General features: G+C 36.3%; 1 protein-coding gene across 2 annotated transcripts in view; it reads left to right on the top strand.

The window, feature by feature from the left end:
- The first annotated feature begins 25 nt into the window (after positions 1-25).
- Positions 26-21,898, top strand: part of LOC149808065 (UDP-glucose 4-epimerase-like) — a 28,918-nt gene continuing 7,045 nt past the window's right edge. The window contains exons 1-9 of one of the 2 annotated variants that reach the window (XM_089973231.1): positions 26-110; positions 4,362-4,496; positions 7,156-7,253; positions 8,218-8,331; positions 9,330-9,506; positions 10,770-10,950; positions 12,613-12,698; positions 20,033-20,110; positions 21,031-21,145. In XM_089973231.1, the coding sequence (XP_089829357.1) occupies positions 4,376-4,496; positions 7,156-7,253; positions 8,218-8,331; positions 9,330-9,506; positions 10,770-10,950; positions 12,613-12,698; positions 20,033-20,110; positions 21,031-21,145 (970 nt within the window). In that variant the 5' untranslated portion in view covers positions 26-110; positions 4,362-4,375. Of the gene's footprint in view, positions 114-4,361; positions 4,497-7,155; positions 7,254-8,217; positions 8,332-9,329; positions 9,507-10,769; positions 10,951-12,612; positions 12,699-20,032; positions 20,111-21,030; positions 21,146-21,898 lie in introns of both variants that reach the window. The other variant, XM_089973240.1, reaches the window with a different exon arrangement.

Genomic DNA, 21,898 nt, shown 5'->3' on the forward strand with positions numbered 1-21,898 from the left:
GTATTATCTTCAGCATAGACGGGTTCTAGTTCGTCATTAGGAAGTGATTTACTTATTGACATTGACCATTTGACACGTGTAGCTCGACAGCGTCGCCGGTAACCATAAAGGTAGTATGTATTGGATTTCACTAATTGCAAGACTTAGTTTTGTGTGATTTTTCTATTCATTCCCTTAGGAATGCCTCAAAAGTATGTTTGACTGAAATTGAAGTAATAATCATGAAAATTGCAGTTACAAGATCACCAAGCTAAGCAGCCCTTCGTCACGTCAACATTTTAAGGCGTGTCTTTTGAAGTTTTTGGTTCATAACGATTCATTTGTTTAGTATGCTTACAGTCATACGCGAATCGCTGCTGAGAGCAACCAGCAGTGTTGTATTGTTTTAGCACTTGTATATCATCGATAGCATCCCCAGCCTCAACCAACAAGAGTGATCATTGCAACGCTATCCAACCTTGGTATGCATTTCAAGAGTGTGGATATTTGTATGTTTACAACCCATCGTCTTTCAGAGAGAGTTTGTGTTCCACTCGACCGGATCAACATAATCCTCATAACAGATCTTCTGGCAAAGACCTAGATATTGCCCACATTTAGCCTTTCTTTCCTGGTACTTCCCTGCATACTTGGTTCCTCCAGGATGATTTAACTTGTACCCTGGCACTGTACAAGGATCTTTTAGCATGGATCCCCTTGGGATCTGATTTTCACCACCTCTTCATTTGATGACCGGTTTCTGAACTGAGTCCCAATAAATACCCCAAAACTCCACCCCTTTCTGTACACCAACACACTAGATTTGAGTTGGGGTGCTCACCTGAATCCAGCAGGTATAGTTCTTTAGAAATCTTGGTCCCAGGATGAAGTGACCCATGAGATAAGCAACTTAGAAATGTGGGGAGTGTTTCTAGACTCGTGGGTGAAAGCATACCTCAGGCAGCAAGGAGTTACAGATGTGCCTTCTCTTTCATTGGAAGTTTGAAAACTCTGAGGAGGGGCATCCTCCTTGGAGATCATGCTCCAGGTCCACTATTCCAGGCAATTGGAATGTCATGGCTGAAAGTCTGTCAAGAGGTGGTCATGTGGTCCTCATTGAATGGTCTTGACACTAGTCAGTTGCAAAGTCACTCTTCCGAGCTTTGGAGAAAACCTTTGTGGACTTTCTTTGCTATAATGCTGAACAACAAGCTCCCCTTTTATGTCTCTCCAGTCCTAGCTCAAAGGGTCTGGTCATTGGAATCTTTCATTCTGAAGTTGGTGCACCTGTTTGCATATACCTTCTTGCCTTTCTGAATGATCGTGCTGGTGTTCCACCATGTCAGGATCTCTAATATTTGGCTAATCATGGTAGCCCTCCGTGTGACTCTAATTGCAATTCAGTTTCGACCTAGTGGTAGAAGAACCAAGATGAGGAGGCACCTTTTGTTGATGCGCAGTGGATCTCTTTGCAGCATAATATAGTTATCCTTCTTTGAGCACAGTTGCTGATTTTCTTCACATTCTTATAGAGGGGAGGGGAATATTCAGTTTCAGCTATTGACAGCTGTAGGGTAGTGCTTTCTGCCACTTTCAGATTAATTAAGTGTCCTACCACTGGCTTGGACCCAGTCTTTCTGATTGCATCGGGTATTTTGAGCTCAGAGTCTGGTATCTCTCTGAAGCCTAGATGGAGTCTTGTGTCTCTTCTTTGGGCATTTTCAAAACAAAAAAAAACTTTTCCTTAAGGTGGTTCTTGTGATCTCCTTAGCCTTATCATGGAGAAGGAGCAAACTTCAAGCCTAATCGGTAGAAAATGTTTGTTAAAGTTCAGTGGAATTTATGATTTGATTTCTTTTTGCCAACCTGGGTTTCTGTCTAAGAAGTGGCTACCTGTAATGTCTCTACTTGCTACTGACAGATCCACAGTGTAAGTTGTATCTATGCTGAGCATAATCAAGATAAGTTGTTATGCCCAGTTAGGGCTTTAAGGTTATATCTGACATCTTCTAAAGGGAGAAAGAAGAGCTGAAGGCATCTCTTCCTACCTAATAAAGGGTTCCTCTGCTATTTCAGCATCCACTATTTCCAGATGGATTTTTCTATCAAAAGTGGTTATCAGGCCCTCACTGAGAGTACCTTTTTTCATGAGAATTAAAGCACATGAATTTAGGGCTATTGCAGCATCTTGGTCCTATTTGAAGCACTCATCCTTGGATGGCATTATAAGAGCTAAGTTCTATCAGTCTCACACTACCTTCTCCTTTTACCTTTGATCTTTGGCACACCATAGTGTGAAGGCATGTTTTTCATTAGGTTCTATAGTAATGACACAAAAGTCCTAACCTTATTCCAGCTTTCAGTAGTGAACAGACCTGCTGTATAAGTAAGTACATTGGTTTTTTAAACCAGTTGTTGAGACTATCAGGCTTCTGTCTAATTGGTAAATTCAGAAATGCAATAGTGGCATGTAATGTACTGCTGCTATTAAAATGTATGGGTTTGGTGGAGGGTGGGAACTAACTTAAATTATGTAATACTTACATGTTCCTCCCCTTCCTTCTGATGTCATGTACTCTAGGTTCAAGTCAGAAGAGGATGCTGTCCACATGTTGGATGTGATGCAGTTGTCAGACTTGATACATGTTCATGCATTGGTCAGACTTGATACATGTTCATGCAGTTGTCAGACTTGATACATGTTCATGCAGTTGTCAGACTTGATACATGTTCATGCAGTTGTCAGACTTGATACATGTTCATGCAGTTGTCAGACTTGATACATGTTCATGCAGTTGTCATACTTGATACATGTTTATGCAATTGTCAGACTTGATACATGTTTATGCAATTGTCAGACTTGATACATGTTCATGCAATTGTCAGACTTGATACATGTTCATGCAATTGTCAGACTTGATACATGTTCATGCAATTGTCAGACTTGATACATGTTCATGCAGTTGTCAGACTTGATACATGTTTATGCAATTGTCATACTTGATACATGTTTATGCAATTGTCAGACTTGATACATGTTTATGCAATTGTCAGACTTGATACATGTTCATGCAATTGTCAGACTTGATACATGTTCATGCAATTGTCAGACTTGATACATGTTCATGCAGTTGTCAGACTTGATACATGTTTATGCAATTGTCAGACTTGATACATGTTCATGCAGTTGTCAGACTTGATACATGTTCATGCAATTGTCAGACTTGATACATGTTCATGCAGTTGTCAGACTTGATACATGTTCATGCAGTTGTCAGACTTGATACATGTTTATGCAATTGTCATACTTGATACATGTTTATGCAATTGTCAGACTTGATACATGTTCATGCATTGGTCAGACTTGATACATGTTCATGCATTGGTCAGACTTGATACATGTTCATGCAGTTGTCAGACTTGATACATGTTCATGCAGTTGTCAGACTTGATACATGTTCATGCAATTGTCAGACATGATACATCTTCATGCAGTTGTCATACTTGATACATGTTTATGCAATTGTCAGACTTGATACATGTTTATGCAATTGTCAGACTTGATACATGTTTGTGCAATTGTCAGACTGGGTTGTTAATTTCAGTTCTGGCACATTGATAGTAACTGGAAGAGGGAATTATTTAGCTTTGATGCAGGGATTATGAGTTACAGAAAAGGAAAGCAATAAAATAGTAGCAGATAAGTATTAGATAATTAGAATTTGTTTTTCACCCTTCCTTTTTTCCCCAAAAGTTGGAGAAACAAACAACAACCACAACTGCCACTTCTGCTACAAAAAATGGCAACTTCTGTACCAAACAATAAATAAATTTGGTTTCACAATACACAAACCCTTATAATTTTTAATTCGTTATCTGCTTTATAGGGACTTGTGGGAAAAAATGTTGCAACAAAAAATACAGGAGTGATAAAAGATAGGCGGTTAGAACTCCAAGAGCCTATGTGGTGAAAATTATCAAAAGTTTTTGCTTCATGATTAAAAAACAAATGTATAGTTTAGAGATGGAGGTCCCAGAATTTTAATGGTGGACTCATCCCCTGAAACCTGCATAATTTTGCCATGAAGGGTACCATTTATATTTGACATTGTGCCTGACTACTCAAAATACAATCCATCATTAATGTGCCAGGATGGACGTATGTGATCATGTTGTGCAGAATCGTGAATGCTTGGACCAGTGTTGTTCTGAAAGGATGCATATTATTCAGATGGTTCAAGTTTCACCTCTTTACAAGGTGTGATCAGTTCCAAGCCAACAAAGTGTCTTTAGACAACTTGTATTGTTTTCCATTTTGTATGCTGGTGTTAAGCTTAAAACAGAATAGTTTTTATTTTTGTATTTGCTTTTTTTTTTAACAGAGTGAAATAACAACATGGCTTCCAACATTTTGGTAACTGGAGGAGCTGGATACGTAGGCAGCCATACTGTGGTGGAACTGATTAATGCAGGCTACAATGTAGTAGTGCTCGACAACTTGGTTAATGCAAGCATGGGTAAGGTCTCTCATATATATATATATATATATATATATATATATATATATATATATATATATATATATATATATATATAAAGAATACAAATCATATGGCAAATAACAATCCTTTTAAATGCACTAGATTCAGCAAGGTATCACGCATTTGGGATTGATTAAGATAAATGCAATAAACTGACAACGAACAGTGCGAAACTAGTATCTAACTAGCCTGAGCGCTTTCGACTCTTTAAAGGCAAATACAAAACAGAGACACGATAAACAAATAAAACAAAAACAGTTAGCACTTTACATGGCTGTCTCCACAGGAATTAAACCCTTAATATATATATATATATATGTATATATATATATATATAATTTTGCTGCTAGTACCCACCTATATTCAATAAATCAATAACATTTTTGAATACAAAAATTTAAAAGCCCCTCCTGCTTTTTTGGAAATCCCTTGTGCTTGAAAAATTAATGAACACACTGATCAAATACATTAATTCCCATTGTTTTCAAGCTCAACAGGCTCTTCAGGGTAAGAAACAATTTAGGTCAACAAAACAAACACTAAACACAAAAGCCAAGAGAAATTCTTGACTTATACATGTTTGAACAATGGGGAAATACACAAAGAGAGGATGAAAAAAAAAAAGAGAAAATGAATAAACTGTCTTAAAATGGGTAATCTGTATATCAATGCTATGCTGCCATCAGTCCAACAAAGTTGTATAACAGCATTAAATTAAGAAATTATTGTGCCTATCACAAAGAGAACCAAACTGTTTGGACCTAAGTGCAGGCCAGAAAACAAGGACTGGCATCATAAATAGTGAAAAATCAATCAAAATGTACAATAGAAATTATATCACGATAAAGTTACAGATGGAGGTACTTCTGAATTATATCAAGAGTGTGTTTTTAATGGGATAATAGACAGGAGTTATAATAATAATAATAATACATGTAAAGAGTTAAAGAATATTTACTTGGGTAAATATTATTACAAAAAATACTTATGTCTGTGTTACAGGTATCTATATCATATATTAATTTATAATATAGTTCTATTAAGTCATTTGGGTTGATGACATTTATTTTTTTAATTCTTCAATTCCACCGCTTGCCAGTAATATGTATTTACTTTCTTCATTAATAAATCAGGGATCATGTCAACAACTAGTTCAGTCAGAGTATGCCACACACTATGTCAGCATGGTATGATCTTGGGAGTACATTTGTACTGTGGATATGTCACTATTACCCTTGTTGTTGATTGGATAATAATAATAATAATAATTAATAATAATAATAATAATGAAAATATTGACAACCAAGGTATTTCACAAGTGAAATTCAATTTAAGTGTTCAGGAATATTTTCTTGTGATTCAGATTTGTTTATTTGATATGCATTAGGTGACTATTAAAGAGAAAGCACCACACTACATTTCTTCATTTATAGCCATTTCTGTTAGAGGAAATTTGAGTTATTTCAAATTTTTTCATTGAAATTGCAGAATGGAATACATTTATTCTAGACAGTACCTTGATGAATTATTGTGAAATTATTTCAAGGACTTGGATATTTAATTAATTTCATTGGATTGTGTGGAACATTCAAGGACTTTAGTGACGTTCAACTTTCACTGGATTACCTTCAGGTAAAACTTTTGGATAGAACAGTGTTTCTTCATTTGTGCTAGCCTTTATTTGGAATACCTTTGGATCATTTCTTCTGGAATACTGTGAAATTGATAATATATTTAGGAAATATAGGAATTCATATGTACTTTAAGTTATTTTTAATTCTTTCACTTTGATTTTATATTTTAGGGAAATGTACATTTTGGGGAAATTGAATGCTTGTTGGGTTTTACCTTATTTTGTCATATAGTTTAATCCCCTAGAACATAACTTCTGTTAAACTGGTGCTGTAGTTTTGATAAGGCTGCATTAGGAAGATTGAACTTTTTCATTGAGGCAAAAACTCCCCATGAATTTTTAATTTTGTATTCAGTATTGTTTCTTAGGTGTGTGTTCTGTATTGATCCACCACAGGTTAGATTCATTCTCTTGGATCTTGAGGGACTTGACTGTACACTCAGTTGATCTCTAGGGTTGATGAGTTTTGTGTTGATTTTGTTACAAATGTGGCTCTTGTGGTTATTCATTTTCTGAGATGGATGGTTTTACCAAGGTATTGAATAGCACGGATCTTGCGTGTTAGAAGATATATTACATTTTCATTTGAGCATCCTAACGTCTTATTGATAGTGATGCTAACACCTCCCATCGATGTTCTGAATAATTTGGTCTTAGACATACATTTACAAATTGGGTAATGCTTTGCAGCAATATGTGACAGAATCTGAGGTTTTGTTTGCAGTTTGGCACATACCAGATGGTCCTTAAGATTTTCAGGTTCACGATATATATACAAAAAAACAGACAGGTTCTATGCTTATTACATAATTAATTTTTCTTTTAAGTCCAATGAACATTAACATTTTATCAGTGATTACTTTTTTTTTCTCTCTTTTCTCTGAAGTGAATATTGACACAAGTTTTTCTACTGTTTGTCTCTACAGTTGCTATTCACATATTTTGCAAATATTTTCTTTGACTAACAGTAGTGGAGTTAATTTGTGTATTGTCTTTTTTCAGAAAGTATAAAAAGGGTAGAGGAAATCACTGGCAAGTCTATACCATCACACAGTATTGATCTTCTTGACAGGAATGCTGTAGAAGGCTTGTTTAAAAAGGTATAAGGAGAATTTCTTTTTGTTTGTGCTGTTGATTGTTCGGTGAAAACATTTTAGTGATTTTCTAATGATTAATGTAAAATATGGCTCAGGTCAGTGATTATTTAATAAGAAAAAGAAAAAGTGAAGAGTATACAGCTTACATCATTATACATTTACAGAGTGAAGTTAGGTGACTGCAGGTCAGTAAACTAAGACACCCTCCCTCTCCAGTTCAGTTATTTGTTGGGATGATGGGCCTGTGTCTAGAGATGTGCTCTGCTAACCAGTCTAACCTGTGACTTTCTTTGCTGTCCCATGTGTGTTTTCCACAGACTTCTTTAAGCAATGAAATACTGTTGTTTTGTTAGGAACACCTGGCATCTGTCTGTGGAAAGCAGTTTACGATTCATACATGACATTTATATAGGTAATTGGGATGATATAGAAAGTTTGTGTTTTGCCTTGATGCTATAGCAAGTTTGTATTTTGCCTTGATTCTAAGGAAGTTTTTATTTTGCCTTGATTCTATAGGAAGTTTTTATTTTGCCTTGATTCTGTAGGAAGTTTGTATTTTGCCTTGACTCTATAGAAATTTTGTATTTTGCCTTGATTCTATAGAAAGTTTGTATTTTGCCTTGATTCTATAGGAAGTTTGTATTTTGCCTTGATATTATAGGAACTTTTTATTTTGCCTTGATTCTATAGGAAGTTTGCATTTTGCCTTGATTCTATAGAAAGTTTGCATTTTGCCATGATTCTGTAGGAAGTTTGTGTTTTGACTTGATGCTATAAGAAGTTTGTATTTTGCCTCAATGCTATAGGAAGTTTGTATTTTGCCTTGATGCTATAGGAAGTTTGTTTTGCCTTGATGCATGGTCCACCAGCAAAGCATGGTGTTCTGTTGAGCTATCATATAGGTAAATGTTTCTGTTTAATTTACATTTGGAATGATCATTCAGCTTTTTTCACAAATCTTTTCCAGTACCAGTTCAGTGCAGTAATGCACTTTGCAGGCCTGAAGGCTGTAGGTGAATCCTGTGAACTTCCTCTCCTTTACTACAAGACAAATCTTGTTGGCACAATAAACCTACTGGAGGTAAGTATTTGCCTTTCATTACTGTCAGTAATCGGTAAATTGCTGTTATGTGTATTACAGGTCTTCATGAACATTCTCATTCTAGCAGCATGGTAAATTTGATGTGGATGTCAGTCCATGACAGAAAAGTAGGCCAGTGTGACTGGGTTATTTAACTTAAGTGACTTTTGAATTTTCAGATTCTTTTTTTTCATGCCATCCATATCTTGCACTTATTTCTTTTGTATGCCATATGATTATCCCCTTTGTGAGAGAATATAGCATTTGGCCTGTTGTCCATTAGTTTGTTGATTCATTAATTGCACTAACATCAGAAACCTCCATATTTTAGACCTTAGTACACCTGTACCTATTAGAAAAAGTAACTCAAGCATGCTAAATGCAGGTAATTATTATCAATTTATTTAGCCTTTTTATTTTCAGATGCTTACTTTTCATGGCTAGGAATTTTGCACTTATTTCACCTGCATTCATCAAATTTGTTGTAAGGATTCAACATAGGAAGAGTAATTCAGCCATGCCAAAAGCAGTTCACTGTGGCCTATTATATTTTTGACTTTTGTTTCTTTGGATGTATGTTTGTCACACAACCTCTACGTCCTGCACCCTATTTTGCCAGCACTGGCCAAAGCTGGTAGTTGGATGCATCTCAGAGTAATTCAACTGTATGAAAAGTAGGTTGATGTGAACTAGTTTTTGTGCATGATCAAAAGTTTGTAAACATCAGACTTTACTTAAGCTCGTCACTATAAGCACTAAACATGGTTGCAGGAAAAGGTCACTGTGACTTATTTAGACTTCATCTCTAGTAAACATTTCAATCCATTTAGAACATTGTATGACCTACCCGACTCTCATTTTTTTTTTATCCCAAGTCAGCACTGAAGTAATGTAGCCTACTATTGCTATTTACGTGTATGCTAGCCTCCTTTGAATTTACAAAGCAAGATATGTTTGGTGAGGGAATTCTTGTTTTCAAAAATGCCATTGTATTTCAGGTGATGAAGGAAAATGGTATTTACAACATGATCTTCTCAAGTTCAGCCACTGTGTATGGTGCCCCACTTTATCTGCCTCTGGATGAGAATCACCCTGTGGGAGGTTGCACAAATCCCTATGGGAAGACCAAGTACTTCATAGAGAATATGTTGATAGATCTTTGTAAAGCAGATAAGGTAATAGCCAGCTATAATGAATTATTGCTTTACATGGTTGCCACTGGGATATTATTTCAATGGGTCAATATGACATGGAACACAAATATATTTCCTTGCATAATGATATAATTATAAAGAAAATTCATTAACTAATGTCTGATATAATTGTGTACCAGAAAAGATTTTTTGGAACTTTTAACTTCAGCCTGTTTTCTTTATTAATTCACCACATCCCTAATTTGCTGTTGTGTTTTTTTAAATATAAATTGGATGTAATGTTTTATTTAATTCAAAAGTGTGCATTATGGAAGCTGCTTTCTTCAGAAATTTCAGCAGTACAGCATGGTATTTAAATTTATGTGGTTGTCACCATTGACTGTTATTTGTAGAATGTCAGAAATTTTAAAATTTTAATTGCTAAATATTGTACTTCATGTGTGTTATTGAAGAAATTAAATTGAGTTTTTTAAAATTGGTAAATTACTGGCTTTTTTATAAAAAAAAAATTCATGTTCAAAAGCTGTTTAGGAAACAATTAAAATTCATGATATCTAATTGACATAAGGGTACTAATCACTCAACATCTTTGTTTCTTTTCCTTTATGTCAGTAGGTGATACCTGTTTAAACAGTTTAGTTGGGCATTCACAAACTAATTATGGTCAGAATGTACTGCATTTGACTACATTATGGAGATGGTTTTGAAAAGAAGTGAAAAATTTACAGGGGAAAACCCATGCAGGGATAACAATTTACTATGTTGAACTATGTATGTTTGTTTCTGAACGAGTGTCATTCTGACATTACTATCATTTTATATGCAAATATTTCTTTTCTATGAATTAACAGATTATCCACAAAATAATGTTGTCAACTAAAACTTCTAGATTTACTGGACATTTTAATTTTCTTTTACACACAAATAGGAAATAAAAAACCACAAAATAGTGTATTTAAAAAATGCATCCTTTTTTAAGTTGGTAAATTGGAGCCAAAATTGTGACTTAAATTATAAATGATGCCACTTTATGCTAAGACTTGTCCCAGTGAGACTGTTTTCATAACAGTACAATAAAACACCCCAGAAGCAAGGGACAAATGTAGATGCCAAATTGAAACGCAATGGTATAATGGAATCCATGACCCTACCTCTATTGTAAGAGGGCAGTGATTTACTGAGCAGTTTTGAAATGAGGAACCACAATGTATATAGGTGTTTACAATGTTTTTTTGCATGTTTAATTTGTTTTGTTGCTAAGTTATATGATTTATTTTTCTACAGCAATGGAACATAATCTTGCTGCGATATTTCAATCCAGTGGGTTCTCACATCTCAGGAAAGATAGGAGAATCCCCACAAGGTGTACCAAACAATCTGATGCCTTATGTGGCTCAAGTAGCTGTGGGGAAGCGGAAAGAGTTGACAGTTTATGGGGATGATTATGACACACCTGATGGAACAGGTATGAAACACATAATGGAACAGTTATGATTGTTGTCATTGTGTGCTTAACATCATTTTTCAGCACATAATAGGCTATTCACTGACCTGTGGGAAGCTACTAGCAAACTTTCTGACTTACCTACATAGGCTGAGCCAGACACTTGAACCGATGCAGACAAAGGTGAACTGGCAGTGATTGGTAAAGGCTGGTGCTTTAGAACACTTAGCCACCCATTATGTTAGACTTGCAACAAAAAAAGAACAGTTAATATAGCTATATGGGTATTTTGGTGTTATTTTTGACTTGTAACTTTGTACAGTACTACCTGTTTATCTTGACGTCTTTGGGCCTGAGAGATAATTGTTGACATGTGTATGTTGGGGGGGGGGGGCCAAAAATCAAATTTTGCATACAGGTAAAATTCATCTGTAAGGGGTGACATGTTGAGAGTGAGTAGAATTTGCACTTTGAGAAAATAAACAATCCAAATTTTGATTAAGTGAAGGTAAAATAAGTTTGAAATAATTGACATTTGTGTTACCTTTGTTTTATACAATCCATTATGCATTGAGTGCTGTGTGTATGTGTGAAAAATCCATGAATTTGAGTACAAGTCAGATGTTAGAAAATGCAGGTACTGGTGACATTCCATTAAAAAACATTAAAAAATAGTAGTGTTCATTTGATTTATATCTCATTGTCAACAAATATGTGTCACTGTAGAGTTCACTACAACATTCATTGTGGACAGTAGAATGTGGCTGCATAGTTGTTGTTTACATGCTACATGTACTTAAATTGACCTAGATTTGGTTTGCCTGAGACAAAACAAATGTAATCATCTTGCTGAGGCTGCCAGGGGGGTGAGGCTATTCATAGGGAAATGAAAACCTTAGAAGAGAAAAATTTTCACAAACATTTTTGTAAGATACCCCACATTCAACTGCAATAACAGCCAAGTATTTATTTTCAGTTTAATTTGTGTTTTATGCAGATCTTGGTAGCCATCATAAGCATAAATAAAGTTACAGTATTTTTTCTTCAGTAAAGGAAGCTTACAAGGTACTGTAAACATGTTTGATTGCCAGTCTGTTTGGAAAATGCAACAATAGACCAGATTACATTGTTTTTATTCAAGTTTGTTGCTGACTTCCTATGATGAAGGTTGCATTGTTTTTTATGAAGATTACCGTACCAATAGAGGATGGGATTGGGACTTGGCATTTTCAGCGACATGATGGCTTGTTGACATAATTAATGTTGATTTAAGTGGGTAGGACTGGTACTTTTTGTTTTCCCAACAAGAATAGATTTTCAGCTTTGTACTTAAACTCCAGGTTGCATCAGTGGATTGCAATAAGGTTTTATCTCTTACATGGTAAAACCAAGACACTGAAAATGAATAATTTATTTAGTTGCAGATATGTCATTCATTCAGATTCAAAGTTCAAAATATTAACAAACATTTATCAAGTTTAAGGATATAATGAGGGTAAAAACTAATTATTGTTTTGCGATTTAAAGTCACTTATTTTTCACAGACAAGTGATAATTCAAGAAGTTGTGTAATGTTGAATTATGGAAATTTAATATTTGCTGGCTTATATTTCTGATCTCATATAATCATTCCTTGGTTGTTGTCTTTTTTTCAAAATTTTCATGTGACGAAATTTTTTTCAGGTGTTCGTGACTATATTCATGTAGTTGATCTTGCACTTGGGCATTTAGCAGCTCTGAAGAAACTGGATGAGAAATGTGGTTGTAAGGTAAGTATTTATGCTGACAAAAGTAAGAAAAAGATTTTCATTGCCTGCCCTGATGTTAAATTTTGTTTAAAATTTAATGCATGTTTCTGTCAGAAAGTTTGTAACTAAATGCTCTGAAGTGAAATCTGCCTAAAAGGACATGACTTCACCAAGAACACTTCCAGGAATGCCCTACAAGAATCCCAATTTTATCTCTATTTTAAGGACACATGTCTAATTTGGACAGAGAGCACTAATTTCATCTTTAAATATGTTACTCAGTCATAATACCTCAAGAGGATTCCTACTACATCACAAATCCAGCCCTCCCAGATAGAAGCTAAAAGTTATCTGCCCACCTAGGTGGCAGTCAGGCAAAGTGAGCTCTTTTGGATTGATGCAAAATCCTGTGAATATCTCAGTTACTACTAACACTTGTGCCAAGCAGCACGCTCTCATCAAAAGGGACCTAGAAAATTCCTGTACCTAGTTTCTGGAAGTTCTCTGCTTACAAGTTCATGGAGTCCTCACTTCAAAAAGGACGTATACTCCATCTGTGTTTCCAACTTTCATTGTTCCTATGATGACAAACTTCTGCCTTTATAATTATCACTTTGCTGTCCTTTAATAGTATTTGTGTATTTGCACAGATAGCCTATGTGAGTTCACAATAGTTCTGGCTATAGTCTTAATTTATATGTGCATGCAAGTCCGTAGGAGGCCATAGAAAATTCTTAACACACATAATTTACGATATGACCCGATACATACAAGTAAGTTTTCTATACCAATGCAATTTTGGCATCTGGACACCAAGCTTCACTGAATTTACCTGTACTGGCAGTCCTTGAGACTTCTACAGGTAGAATTACGAATTGATATGCTGCTTCACTGCCTTCATTAAGCCGTCTTCAAGTACTAATTCATAATCGTATACATGACACTTAATTGATTTTACTTGTATAAAACATCATTGTGCCTTTTCCCATGGATAAAATTGTCTCATAATGGTTTTTGTGTGTAAGATAGAAAACTGTTTATATTTCTGTATAGCATCCACTCTGGGGGATAAATACAGGTAAGTTTTCTATACATGGTTTACTCAGTAGTAGCCAGCTGATGCATATTACTATAATTGATGCTTGAGTGATTTTTTTTTTTCATAGGCAATCAGCAATTGACGGGTAAGCTGTTACTAGAACTTTTCATTTGCCTTCAGTTAGTACATATATGTACTACAAGTGATGTTCCAGTAATTCTGTCTCTACAGGCAGTCTAAATTCACATGCCTAGATGTTATTTGTGACTAGAATTGATTGTTTAGCATCCACATTCTGCATATTAATACTGAGGCTATAATTCTCTACCTGTACTTGTCAAGTCCTCCCCTCTATAGGTATTTATCGTAGTGGGTAACCCTGCACAGATTCTTGCAAGTTCAAAAAGCAGGATGCTCAAGACACTGAATGACTGGACTTGGCTATATAATTCTGATTGCAATTGGCCATAACCACAGTTGATCATACAGTATCAGCCACCAGAAAACGAACTTTTCCAGCTCCATGACTCACACTGAATCAGTCTAATGGCATAGTACTGCTAGGCACTTCCTGTGGAAGACATACAATTTATGTAGACACCCTCATAGATCAATTTTACCTGCACAGTACCGCAAAACACTTAGGCAAAACAATGTCCATCTTGGGGCCAAATTTCCAAGAGATTCCCTCAAGCCTCTGCCACCCAAGAGACTCTATTTATTGGCATGTTAGAAGTAATGGGATCTGACTCATTCATGCAGTGGGCCACCATCATCAACATTCTTCTCCATGTACTTTGCAGGTAGCTCAGGAGATGTTGTCTTCACTAACTTAATCTATACATGATGATACTGGCATTCAAGTTCCCTTGTCATTATTAGATCCTGTGTGGAAGAGTAAGCTCTGCCTTGCAGTCTTGAACTGAAGTTTCCTACCCAATCCTATCAGACTTCTGTCTTCTTTCCTCCATATCACCTGCTGGGTATACAGTTCTGACATCAAGAGAAAATTATCTATGGAAGATTCTACTTGCAGTTGCTTCCACATTCGGAATCTTATAGGTCATCACCACAGGACTCATCATTCCTATAAAACTTGGCACCTCAGGGTTCAATTTTATATCAGCTAAGGGAAAAACCTAAAAGTATCCTCTTGCACAGCAGAATCATGGATCAATTACTTGGATCAAATGGTCCAATTAACCCATCCCAACCTAATAAATCAGCTGTTCTCCCAACACAAATGATCTACATCCATTTTGACTAGAACAGGTCACATACAAGAGATCACAACCACACCATATACATGATAAGTCGCAGTATCAATTCAGCGCCCACGACTTAATGGGATGAGCAGGGTCATATTCATAGGATGGTCCACTACCTAGAGCACATGCCACTGGGAAACAGTTCTACAACTAAGTGGAAGAGTCTGAGGGAGGCCAGTCGTTTTCACTAGCATTCCATGAGACCATATCTCAGTGACATACATACAGACCTCCCTTCCCACTCCTATCACAGATCCCAGTAGAGAGCTGAATAGGAAGGATTTACCATGATGTCATGGGGACCCAACAAGTTTCCTGGAGACTCAGTATCATGTTCAATGCCCCTACTAAACCTTTTGCCAGAGGTCTTCAGTTACAGTGCAGCACTCATCAGTTGGTCCTGAACCTAAGTACATTCAATCAGTTATGTTATGCTCTTGGATTTGCAGTGAAATGCAACAACTGATCCTGATGGCATCCGTTGTGGAGATTATGCAATATCCTTGTCAACGCAAACATCACCGACCCCGTACCCTTTCAAGATTAGGTCGACCATGTCTGGAATCGATGTTTAAGTAAAAGGAATGTGTTTTCAGTGAATGAGAATTGAATTCATCCAATCGTAAGTTTCATGCTTATTTGGACGAATCTTATCTGCTAGAGAATTCCTTCCCCGGCCGAGTTTTGTTCAATATGGTAGCAGACATTTTAGTTCTTTGTCACTTTATTGGGCTTCCATAACAATGACTACATGGTGGAAGTGGAGACCTAACCTGTGACCTTGTATTGTTGCATCGTGAAGGCAGGGAAACCACTTTGGACTTGTGTCGGCGATACCTCTGCAATCACAACCTCTGTGAATGTCCCAGAGAGGGCTGGGGGAGCAATTCTTCTACCATTTCAGACTACCATAGTAGTGTGGCCTCCTCCAGATCATTATTTATATATCATTGACATGTAAACCGTTTTGAAAGTTTTTCATTGGTGGCTAGAGGGTGGAATGCCAAAACCTCAGCCTTTGTCTCACCAGTCCTGGACACAAAATGCCTGAGTTATCTATTCTCATACTGTAGGTTTTAAATGGCTGAATGTATACACTTCTCCAACACCTGATCCAGAATGGGATACAGGAGTCAGCAAATCTTAGTTTTTCCTCATCCAGGTTAATACACTTAAATGGATAACGTTGGAGCAACCTCATAAAAACAATCGCACCAGAATGTCCAGAATTGAGGTATTCCCTCATCTGAATCAAGAAAGCATGATGGCAGGTGTTTCACCCAACCCAGAGTTACTGGACCTATACATCAATGTCTTATGAAATTTATATGTAAGAACAAATAATTTTCACAAGAAATGGTGGAGTGAGATGGCTCTTAACCTTTAGTGGCATACGAAGGCAATGGAATATAATCTTAGTGGAATGCACCAAGCACTATATACCAATGTTGGCACCTATACTTCAATAGTTACCTTCCTATGACTCTTCAATGAGAAACAATTAGCTCCAACCATAATTAAACCTACCATTCCATGATCACTGTTCTGCTGTGCTGTCATGGAAGAGAGGATATTGAACAAACCAAAGACCTATCTGATCCTTGGTTCATTTGGATCCCACCTGGCCAATGACATTGTACTCTTGCCACAGTGGAAGTTATCATGGTATTAACCTGGCATAACAAGACACTATTCTCTATCAGTATCCATGCTGTGGGATGGAGATTGGAGTGCACTTCTCCAGTTCTTATCAGAGATCTCTGACCCAAAAAGGCTCAGGTTGATCTGGAGGAACTTTTACCCATGGACCATGGCACAAAGGTTACCCTTCCAGATCATTCGACAGTTTTATACAGATGTGGCTTCACGGCTTCCACTGGATTTGCAGGAGAGGACAATTTTACTTTTTGTAGCCGCTCCCCAACACAGAGTCTTTCCCAGTTGGAGTATCTAGAAACCAACTCACATACCTTAGGGGATTAGAGATGGTCTCTCTGGATGCATCTCCCTGCACCTTTTACCTATTCTCTTAAGGTATTATGATTGGGTAACAATGAAACCAATTTTGTTTTCTAAAATATGTTTCTTCAAGAATACTTATCCATTCATAATACATGTACACCTCCCAGCCTCCCAACAGTTACAGCCACATAGTGTGCCTTACGCTCCAGTTGTAACTGAGATGTTCATGGGATTTGGCACCAATCCCAGTGCCAAGGGGAGATCACTGCCCAACCACCACCTCATTAGGTAGATAACTTTGCTTCTTTTAGATAAAAGTGTTATCTGGGAGGGCTGGATTTGCGAGGTAGTAGTAGTTCTCCTAAAGTATTATAATTGGATAAGTATTCTTGAAGAAACATACTTTACAGAAAAATATTTTGTTAATAAGCATCTATATTAGATGTATATAATAGACACTTGTTTAATGTGGACAAATTATACTTATTTTATATATAAAACTTTATTAACTGTGTATAAAGGGCACATTTAAAAGAAAAGTGATTCAGCACAGATGGAAAACTTTTTTACCACCTGTTCATGTGTTTTCTTAAACTTAACTGAAAACTTTATTTAACTTCACTAAAGGTATCTCTAGAGCACAAAACCAAGATTTGCAAGTTATTGGAATATTGCCAGGCACAAAAATGCATGGACAGATGTGTAGGAAAAATTCAGAGTGCATCCGAGTTTTGTTCTTACAAAAAGTCAGATTTTTGTCACATTCATTTAGTATATATACTTTATAGTACGAGATTATTTTACACTCTAAGCTGAGGCACTGATCATAGTAAATCACATGGTCAGTGCACTACAAGTCTTGGGTAAAATGTTGGTTTTAGGACCATGTGGAGCCAGGATCCTTCTACACTCCCTTTGTTGCAAACTTTGCCATAGTAACAGATTTCAACTTGAGAACTTCGAAAAAAGTTTTGCACTGTAACTGTTACTGTGTTTTACATCATCTGTTGAATGATAATAGTTCCTGATATTGACTTGTGTCTTAGTTATATTCAGTTGGTTGAAAGAAAACAGTTCCTAATATTGACTTGTGTCATACAGTCAGTTACATCATGATATGTAGAATGAGAACAGTTCCTGATATTGACCTGTGTCATATAGGTGTATCATATGTAGAATGAGAACAGTTCCTGATATTGACCTGTGTCATACAGTCAGTTACATCATGATATGTTGAATAAGAATAGTTCTGATATTGACCTGTGTCATACAGGTGTATCATGATATGTAGAATGAGAATAGTTCCTGATATTGACCTGTGTCATACAGGTGTATCATGATATGTTGAATAAGAATAGTTCTGATATTGACCTGTGTCGTACAGGTGTATCATGATATGTAGAATGAGAACAGTTCCTGATATTGACCTGTGTCGTACAGGTGTATCATATGTAGAATGAGAACAGTTCCTGATATTGACCTGTGTCGTACAGGTGTATCATGATATGTTGAATGAGAACAGATCTTGATATTGACCTGTGTCGTACATGAGTATCATGATATGTAGAATGAGAACAGTTCCTGATATTGACCTGTGTCATACAGGTGTATCATGATATGTAGAATGAGATCAGTTCCTGATATTGACCTGTGTCGTACAGGTGTATCATGATATGTAGAATGAGAACAGTTCCTGATATTGACCTGTGTCGTACAGTTACATCATGATATGTTAAATGAGAACCGTTCCTGATATTGACCTATGTCGTACAGGTGTATCATGATATGTTGAATGAGGACAGTTCCTGATATTGACCTGTGTCATACAGGTGTATCATGATATGTTAAATGAGAACCGTTCCTGATATTGACCTATGTCGTACAGGTGTATCATGATATGTTGAATGAGGACAGTTCCTGATATTGACCTGTGTCGTACAGGTGTATCATGATATGTAGAATGAGGACAGTTCCTGATATTGACCTGTGTCGTACAGATGTATCATGATATGTATAATGAGAACAGTTCCTGATATTGACCTGTGTCATACAGGTGTATCATGATATGTAGAATGAGAACAGTTCCTGATATTGACCTGTGTCGTACAGTTACATCATGATATGTTAAATGAGAACCGTTCCTGATATTGACCTATGTCGTACAGGTGTATCATGATATGTTGAATGAGGACAGTTCCTGATATTGACCTGTGTCATACAGGTGTATCATGATATGTTAAATGAGAACCGTTCCTGATATTGACCTATGTCGTACAGGTGTATCATGATATGTTGAATGAGGACAGTTCCTGATATTGACCTGTGTCATACAGGTGTATCATGATATGTAGAATGAGAACAGTTCCTGATATTGACCTGTGTCGTACAGTTACATCATGATATGTAGAATGAGATCAGTTCCTGATATTGACCTGTGTCATACAGGTGTATCATGATATGTAGAATGAGAACAGTTCCTGATATTGACCTGTGTCATACAGGTGTATCATGATATGTAGAATGAGGACAGTTCCTGATATTGACCTGTGTCATACAGGTGTATCATGATATATAGAATGAGAACAGTTCCTGATATTGACCTGTGTCGTACAGTTACATCATGATATGTAGAATGAGGACAGTTCCTGATATTGACCTGTGTCATACAGGTGTATCATGATATGTAGAATGAGAACAGTTCCTGATATTGACCTGTGTCATACAGTTACATCATGATATGTTAAATGAGAACCGTTCCTGATATTGACCTATGTCATACAGGTGTATCATGATATGTAGAATGAGAACAGTTCCTGATATTGACCTGTGTCGTACAGTTACATCATGATATGTTAAATGAGAACAGTTCCTGATATTGACCTATGTCGTACAGGTGTATCATGATATGTAGAATGAGATCAGTTCCTGATATTGACCTGTGTCTTGCAGTCAGTCATATGATGATCTGTTGAAAGAGAACAGTTTCTCATATTGACCTGAGTCTTTCAGTTATATTATGACCTGTTGAATGAGAATATATGTATAATCCATGACTGCATTACAGATTTTGATAAATTTACTTTCAGATTTACAACTTGGGCACAGGAAAGGGTTATTCAGTCCTTGACATGGTCAAAGCCTTTGAAAAGGCTTCAGGAAAACCTGTAAGTAGAAAGATGGAACTCTATGAAATGAATGTTCATTATAAACTTCATGTTGGTATTCATAGTGTGATTTAAAAATATTTTCTTGAAATTCAGGGAGGGGGTATAGCTTTGATTGTACTTTGCGTACATCAGTTAGATTGTTTGTTTATATTTTCATACATCTTACATTATTTTTTTAAGAGAAGGCTGGCGTTTTCTGGTTGGACATGTAATCTGTAATGTACTCGAGTAATGGAACTCTAAGTTCTTTTAATGATTGTTCACATAAAAATACTGATCATGTAGAGTTTGTTGTATGCATTTGTCTGGCAAGATTTTAAAGCCATTTGCTTCATCCTTAAGCTCAGATTCATTGCTTATGTTTGAATACTGCAAACTGTTCATCTGGTGTTTCTTAGAAATTCAACTTATAGTGAATCCTAAAAATAATTAAATGCTATTTATGTGGCACATTTGAAACAAATGGAGAGTCCCACACTCATTTGCATGCATTTCTAGGACTTAGGAACTCTCCCTACACAGTCAAGGAAGAAACCCTGCTCTAAGAAGTGCACAAAAATAGTGCCGTGTTATAATTTACAATATATTGCCATCTCACTTTAAAATTCCTTACTACTAACCCAAAGTAGGTCAATGCTGATGCTTTCAATACTGTATATACTCATTCAAGTCCAAGTGCAAGCTTGACAGACCCAAATATGCTTTTGCATAATGTGCCAGCAGATCTGGAACTATGCAGTTTGTTAGGAGTAATCAGGTGAAAAACCAAAATAGACCCTGATCTGCCACACACTGTATGATGGTAGATCAAGGTCTTTGATTACAGTAGGACTTGTACACGAGTATATATAGAACAAGTAAACACCAGGTATTCAGAGGAAACTGATTGAGAAACGGGTATACTCTGTACATTTCAGATCCCATATAAGAAAGCAGCAAGGAGACCCGGAGATATTGCCTCGTGTTATGCTAATGCTTCTCTGGCAGAGGCGGAACTACATTGGAAAGCCGAAAGAGGTCTTGACCAAATGTGTAAGTTCATCATACAGTGTTCCCCCTCTTGAATGTCCCCTCCCCCCCCCCCGACGACCAGCAACAGAAGTCAGGTTTTCATTACCACAAGAAGTGTTGACTAAAATACATGTACCATTAAGGTTAATATTATATCATTTACGCCTCACAAGAACCCACATTTATTCCTCAAAGCCGAGAAAGACTCAAATTTTAATCCATACAAAAAGGTAAGTACATGTGGTATTGATGTACACAAGTCAATGGTTAAATGGTTTGATAGCCTTTATGGCTTCCCTTAGTAAGATGTTGAGCTTGTTCACTTTGATCATTAATGGCTATTACTTCTGACAATAATTGTCGAGATTACAAAACCTAACAGCTGCCAGGTGTTGTTCAGATCAAATCTGCGTGATATTAATATGATATTGAATCTGTTGGCTTCACTCACTTAGTGTAAATAAATGTTAAAACAGTAGGGTAGCAGACTGCGACCAATCAATCATGTGACAAGATCACTTCCTTTAAAAACACATGGCATTTTGTTTAAATGCAGAAAAATTGTTTTATCAGTCTTGTAGTTGGCAACATAGGAATAAGTTAATTGCAAAAAGATCAGCATGTCGTTGAGGAAAACAAAAATTCTCAGTTTAGAAGATAAAGTGAAAGTAATTCAACTAATGAAATGGGTGAGAGTTCGAGGATCCTTGCAGAAAAATTTGATGTCGGAAAGACTCATAAAAACAATATTGTGAAAGATAAGGAAACAATTCT

Source organism: Sinohyriopsis cumingii, chromosome 1 (genome assembly GCF_028554795.1).
Source record: "Sinohyriopsis cumingii isolate HCF-2022 chromosome 1, ASM2855479v2, whole genome shotgun sequence".
NCBI lineage: Eukaryota > Metazoa > Mollusca > Bivalvia > Unionida > Unionidae > Sinohyriopsis > Sinohyriopsis cumingii.